The 7500-nt window shown below is 45.5% G+C and overlaps 1 protein-coding gene across 6 annotated transcripts in view; it reads right to left on the reverse strand.

Moving 5' to 3' along the window:
- Abl (tyrosine-protein kinase Abl) overlaps nucleotides 1-7500 on the reverse strand; it is a 171993-nt gene that overhangs the window by 98200 nt on the left and 66293 nt on the right. For 4 of the 6 annotated variants that reach the window (XM_043011775.2, XM_043011735.2, XM_043011727.2 and 1 more), the window contains exon 2: nucleotides 6939-7178. The exons of the other annotated variants lie outside the window; for them this stretch is intronic. In XM_043011775.2, coding sequence (XP_042867709.1) covers nucleotides 6939-7178 — 240 coding nt within the window. The remainder of the gene's footprint in view (nucleotides 1-6938; nucleotides 7179-7500) is intronic. 6 annotated transcript variants of the gene reach the window in all.

Genomic DNA, 7500 nt, shown 5'->3' on the forward strand with positions numbered 1-7500 from the left:
CATCATCATCATTAAAGTGTACTTGATATATTATCATCATCATTAAAGTGTACTTGATATATCATCATCATCATTAAAGTGTAATTGATATATCATCATCGTCATCATTAAAGTGTAATTGATACATCATCATCATCATTAAAGTGCACTTGATATATTATCATCATCATCATCAAAGTGCACTTGATCATATCATCCGCGAGTAATATCCAACTCCCATAAGATATCATAGACGAAGATAATTTCCATTCACAATTTACCCTGCGACTCAAGTGACATTGCTTGAGGAAACAGGCTGCGCTATTTGGCCCTTTGTTGGCTGGCCAGCACTTCCTTAATTCTATAAAAAAAAAAAAAAAAATACATTTTAAAAAATCGCTGCTACAAGACACAGTCGATACCCTCTCATAAACATTTTTTGACTACTACTACTACTACTACTATTACTATCACTACATCTACTGCTACAATTATTACTACTACTATCTTTACTACTTCTATTATTAATACAAATACTACTACTACTACTACCACCACTACTACGCCGGAGGAACTGCCCCCTTATCAACAGCAAATCACATGTGCTTCAATCAACAATAAACAAGATGCACAAAAAAAAAACGTGTCGCCGATAGGAAGGGATGATTCATCCATACAAAAGAGCGAGAGAAAAAAAACGAAAGACAAAAAGATATAGAAAGAAACAGACAACAAAAAGCGAACAAAAAAAAGACAAAAAAGAAACAAAGACGAACAAAAAACGAGCCACAGTAAATCGCCATAAAACCCAACGAAAAAAAAAAAGACTTAAGCCACCTCATAATACCTCATGATACCTCATAACGCACGCATCGACGACGCCGCGCCGCTCAGACCGAGAATGACGTCACACCGCGTAGTCGGCGTCGCAAACGGACGGAACGCAATCACGCCGGTAACTCGATCCGTCAGGGACGTAAAAAGCAGTCGATTTTTTTCCGAAGCGGAACGTGCGAATGGATGGAACTAATGGAATGAAAGAATGGACGAATGAGTGAACGAGTGAATGGACGAACGAGTGAATCAACGAATGAGTGAATTAACGAATGGGTGAATGGACGAATGAGTGAATGAGTGAATGGACGAATGAGTGAACGAGTGAATCAACGAATGCACAAATGGATGATTGAATGAACGAATGAATGAGTGAATAATAGAGGGGGCAAACGAATGCAAGACAAAACAAAATTAAACTCACGAACGACCTCAACGAAACCAAACTCACGAACGACCTCAACGAAACCAACCCAACGAACGAACGAACCAACTCACGAACCCCCACGACACGAATGAACGCCGCCGCGCACGTGAACACAAATCACGTGATATGTGTGTATCCCTCTATCACGGAAACGCACACTAATAACCACGAACACGCGCCGGGACAAACACACACACACAATTTCTTCGTCGTTTGTAAATAATACTCTTCGTCTGTGTGTTTATGTACGCACGCACGCACACACCCACGCACGGGCGAACACACGCGTACAGAGTACAGTTTATAAACGCGAATGGTCATACGAACGCGATAGAAAGAGAAAGAGATTGAGAGAGAGAGAGAGAGAGAGAGAGAGAGAGAGAGAGAGAGAGAGAGAGAGAGAGAGAGAGAGAGAGAGAGAGAGAGAGAGAGAGAGAGAGAGAGAGAGAGAGAGAGAGAGAGAGAGAGAGAGAGAGAGAGAGAGAGAGAGAGAGAGAGAGAGAGAGAGAGAGAGAGAGAGAGAGAGAGAGAGAGAGAGAGAGAAGAAACAACTAAAGAAAGAAAGAGACAGACAGACAGACAGAGACGAAAAACAGCAGCCCGTCTTAACACATCCTGCCTCCACCCCCCCCACCCCCATCCACCCCTTATTCTCTCCTGCCCTGACACCGGATGAATCGGTCAACCGGATGGGCGTGGGTGGGGGTGGGGGCGGCCGGGTGGAGGGGTGGCAGTGAGGGTCTCTACGTGACCTCACTCCTCTTTCTGACCTTGCCTGACAACCTAGCATTGGAGGTTGGGTGGAAGGTCAACCCCATTCCTTCCTCCCTTCCACCCCCCTTCCCTTTCCATCCTCCCCCCCTCACCCCCTTCCCTTTCCATCCTCACCCCCTTCCCTTTCCATCCTCCCCCCTCACCCCCTTCCCTTTCCATCCTCCCCCCTCACCCCTCCACCCCCTTCCCTTTCCATCCACCCTCCTCCTCACCCCCTCTTCCTCTCCGATCTCATATATCGATGCAATCCGACCTTCCATTTGGTTGCACATCGAAACAAAAAAATCTTGAAAAAAAAACTTGAAAAAAAACACAAAAATATAACATTTCATCTTCATCAAGACACATACAAGAAACATTTCATAAAAAATATATATGTATATCTATAAACACACAAAAAAATCTTCATCTTAACACGATACAACAAGAAAGAAACATAAACAGACGCCAAATGCACAAGAAAAAAAACAAGACAAGAGAGTAAATATAAACATGTAACAAAAAACATAACAAGAACAACGAGAAAACGAAAACAAATTTGCCAATCTTTTCAAGGCAGAAGATTGCGCTCCAAGTTAATCTAAACATGCACGCTAAATATACCCAACAAAATGAAGAACAGGCGCAAACGATGAAGAACAACATACTCACAAAAATGAAGAAGATGGTAACAAACAATAAAGAACAACACAGCCACAAAAATGAAACAACATAGTCACAAACAATGACCAACATATTCACAATCATTGGCGAACAACATAGCCACAAAAATGAAGAACAGCATAGTCACAAACAATGACCAACATAGTCAAAATCATTGGCGAACTACATAGCCAAAAAATGAAGAACAACATAGTCACAAACAGTGACGGACAACATAGCCACAAATATGACACAACATAATCACAAACAGTGGTGGACAACATAGCCACAAATATGAAACAACATAGCCACAACCAATGAAACAACCCAGCCACAAAAATGAAACAACATAGTCACAAACAATGGCGGACAACATAGCCACAACAATGAAACAACATAGCCACAAAAATGAAACAACATAGTCACAAACAATGAACAACCCAGCCACAAAAAATGAAACAACATAGTCACAAACAATGAACAACCCAGCCACAAAAATGAAACAACATAGTCACAAACAATGACCAACATAGCCATAAAAATGAAGAACAATAATTTTAACATATGTTTAAAAGTGCGGTGACGACGACAACACCAAACAAACAAATGCATAACCACTAACAAAATAAATGAACAAAAACTTTCCCAAACATAAATAACAGGTAACAGTGAATGATGCATAAATGTTGCAAAACACCGCAAAATGTATAATAATATCTATCAAAACGCAAGGTCTCAAGGAAAAAGCAAACATCGGCTTCTTAAAACTGATAAAAGGTAAACACATTTTTGTACTTCTAAAGCAAGCGTTTTATAGGTTAATATTTACCTAATTCTATATGTCTGTCTGTCTGTCTGTCTGTCTGTCTGTCTGTCTGTTTGTCTGTCTGTTTGTCTGTCTGTTTGTTTGTTAGCTGGTCAGTCATTTTGTTAAGTCAGTCAGTCAGTCAGTCAAACAGTCAGTCATTCTGTCCAATCTGTCTGTCTGTATGTCTACTGTCAGTTTTCTATTCCTGTTCTCTCAATTTAACAAAACAGTCTTTTTCCCCATTCTCTGATAGCTGGTTACTTAGTCAGTCATTTTGTTAAGTCAGTCAGTCAAACAGTCAGTCATTCCTCCAATCAGTCGGTTATTCTACCAATCAGTTTCTATTCCTTTCTCTCAATTGAACAAAACTTTTTCCCCAACCACCTTCTCATGAGTTCCTATCCCCCACCTCTCTCCTCCTCTTTCCCATCCCTTCTCATGAGCCCTTTCACCACACCCATTCCCATTAGTCCCCCCTCACCACACCCCCTTCTCATGAGTCCCCCCAACCACCACACCCCTTTCTCATGAGTCCTCCTCCACCCCACCCCTTTCTCATCAGTCCCCCCTCCACCACACCCCTTCTCATCAGTCCCCCCTCCACCACACCCCTTTCTCATGTGCCCCTCACCCCACCCCACCCCACCCCATCCCACCCCACCCCACCCCCAACCCACCCACTCCCCGACATTTCTTATTCAACCCCTCCTTCTCCTCTTAGCCTCCTGCATCTTTAAGTCTTCCTTCTGCTCCTTCACGGGATTTCTGTTAAAGGAGTTCGCCCCAAGAGGTCGAACTTTGCGAGGGACGCGATCGCTGCTTCCATCCCCACGGTTTTTTTGTTGTTTATTTGTTTGTTTTTTGTATGTTTTGGTGTGTGTCTGTTCTTTTTTTTTCTTTTTTTTCCTTTCCTTTTTTTCTTCCTTTTGTCGTTTTTCTGTGATTCTGTTTGAAGGAGGGAGGGAGGGGAGGGAGGTGGTGGGAGGGAAGGAAGGAGGAGAGGAGGGTGGGAGGGAGGGAGTGGGGTGGTAGAGGGAGGGGTAGATAGGGGGGAGGAGGGAGGTGTGGTAGTGGTGTGAGTGTGTGTGGTGTGTGTGTGTGAGAGGGAGAAAGAGAGTGAGAGAGGAGAAAGAGAGAGAGAGGAGAGAGAGAGAGAGAGAGAGAGAGAGAGAGAGAGAGAGAGAGAGAGAGAGAGAGAGAGAGAGAGAGAGAGAGAGAGAGAGAGAGAGAAAGACAGAGACATACAGAGAGACAAAGGGGTATTTTACTACACCATATATGTAGCTAATCCAACGGTTCTCCCTCACTCTCAGTAGAGAATGAGGGAGAAAGAAAAGAAATCCCCATGGAGAGTGAGCCAGCCCCTCCCTCCCCTCCCTCTCCTCCCCCCTCCCCTCCTCCAGCCCCCACCACCACAGCTTCAATTTCCTCCCTTCTTCCTTCGCCGCGGTTGACGTGTTGGGCGGACATTATCAAACTATATTTTTTTTATTCATCTTTTTAGCGGTCAAAATCTCCTTCCTTGTATTTTTTTTTTTTTTTGCAACTATACTTGCATTTATTTGTTACTTCCCCATTTTTTAAATTGCATTCAAGACCCTCTTTCTTATACATCTTTTTTTTTAATTATACTTGCATTCGTTTGTTCCTTCCAGCGCCACATCCCGCTTCTCAATTGCAGAAGTTGCATTTACCGCTGTAGTTGCAACACCCACTCCACCCGCTCTACCGCTGCTACAATAGCCACAGGATGAGAAACGCACGCCCTCCCTCTTTCAAGCGTTTCTATTCGCCCTAGGCCGACCCCTTCCTCCTCCTCCTCCTCCTCCCCCCCCTCCTCCTTCTCCTCCTCCTCCTCCTCCTTCCTCCTCTCTCCTCCTCCTCCTCCTCTCCCCTCCTCCTCCCCCTCCTCCTCCTCCTCCTCCTCCCTCCTCCTCCCCCCCCTCCTCCTCCTCCTCCTCCTCCTCCTCCTCCTCCTCCTCCTCCTCCTCCCCCTCCCTCCCCTCTACTGTCTATGCCTGCTCCTTCAGGCTAAGGAACCTCAAAGAACCCCACCCCTCCTAGATTTCTATTTATCAGAGTCTAGGGAAATACCCCCCTCCCCTCCTTTCCCCATCCCCCATTTTCACTTCTCTCAGGCTGAACCTTTTCCCCCGCCCTTTCTCCCTCCCCCATCCCCCATTTTTACTGCTCTCAGCCTGAACCTCCCCCCTCCCCCCTTACTCATCTCCATCCCTCATCCTCTGTTTATACTCTTCTCAGACTGAACCTCCCTCCTCCCCCCTCCCCCCTACCCTCCCCATCCTACTTTTCTCCGTCTTGGAACCCCAACCCCCGCACCCGTTTTTTTTTTTTTTTAACCCTTCCCCGTTCCTCCTTTTCTCAGGCATAGAATCCCTAACCCCACCTCCACCCCCAACACCCTGTTTTTTCCTTCTCACACCCTGAGACATTCCCCCTCTCCTCCCCTCTCCCTTTTTTTTCCCCTCTCTTAGGCTGACAACCCCCCCCCCCACCCACACATACACGTTACCCCCCTCACCCCCACACGATACCCCCCATCACCCCAACATACGATACCCCCCCCCCCCATTCCCAACCCCTATACCCCGTTCTCTACCCGTCTCTTATACCCACGACTACGCCGTGCCACTACTGCACAGAGGTGGGAAGAGGGGTGTGTGAAGGAAAGGGGGAGGGGGAGGGGGGGGGGCAGACTCATCCCCCGGCGAATCATCAAGAATCACCAAGAATCATCAAAAATCATCAGCGAATCACCAAGAATCATTAAGAATCAACAACGAATCATTAAGAATCATAAAAAAATCACCAAGAATAATCAAGAGTCATTAAGAATCACCAAGAATCGTGATCGAATCATTAAGAATCACCAAGAATCATCATCGAGTCATTAAGAATCATCAGCGAATCATTAAGAATCACTAAGAATCCTTAAGAATCAACAAGAATCATAAAGAATCATCAGCGAATCACAAAATGAGAAAAAATAACTAACTAGAGACAAATGTCATAATCAGCATCTCACAACAGGGTGTCATAACCTTAATGATAATAATGACAATAAAAATGCGGAAATATTTTTTGTGAAAAAAGCTAAATAAAAAGAGAGAGAACAAACCACGAAGCAAAGACAGGCAAAAACAAACAAAAAAACAAAACAAAACAAACATACAGACAAGCAAAAAGGAGGAAGTTGCGATAAAGAGGAACAAAAAGAAAGACAAATTAAAATTACAACCACAACCAAAATAACTAACAATAAAAATTAAATAAACAACAATTGCAGAACGAAAAGCTTCTATCTTTAAAAAAAATACCGAACTACCAAGCGGATTAAAAAAACAACAATAATAAAATGACAAGCTGATTAATTACAAAAAATAAAAATAAAAATAAATATATAGAAAGATAGATAGATAAATATATATATAAAGAAGAGCGAAATGAAAATACCGCCGAGCGTGATGGTGGTGGACGAGTATCGGGCGTGGTAGCCGTAGTGGGGCAGCTGGTGGGCGTGAGCGTGGGCGTGGGCGTGGTGCGGTGAGTGGGCGGCAGGTGAGGAGTCCGCCAGGCGCCGTCCCCCTCCCACGCCTCCGCCGCCACTCGCCGAGGAAGAGGAGGAGGAGAAGACCGACGCACCCCTCAGAACGACTCCCCGCTCCGCCTCGCCGCCGCCGCCTACGCCGCCACCTACGAGAGCGCCGCCCGCGGGAAAACGTCACGTGTCAAAAAAGAGACTTCAGGGAGGTCAACACACATGGGGGATGGGGGGGATGGGAGCTGGGGATGGGGGGATGGGAGCTAGGGAGGGAGGGGGAGGGGGATGGGGGTTAAGAAGGGAGAGAGATGGGGGTTAAGAAGGGAGAGAAGGAGTAGATGGGAGGAGAAGGGAGGGGGAGGGGGAGAGGAGAGGAGAGGAGGGGAGGGAGGGAGATGGGAAGGAGATGGGAGGGATATCGGAAAGCGATGGGAGGAGCGACGAGAGGAGGGGAAGGGAGGAGGAAGAGAAGGG

This window comes from Penaeus japonicus, unplaced genomic scaffold (assembly GCF_977035675.1).
Source record: "Penaeus japonicus unplaced genomic scaffold, GWHDUDI00000001_assembly GWHDUDI00000034, whole genome shotgun sequence".
NCBI classification, from domain to species: Eukaryota; Metazoa; Arthropoda; class Malacostraca; order Decapoda; family Penaeidae; genus Penaeus; species Penaeus japonicus.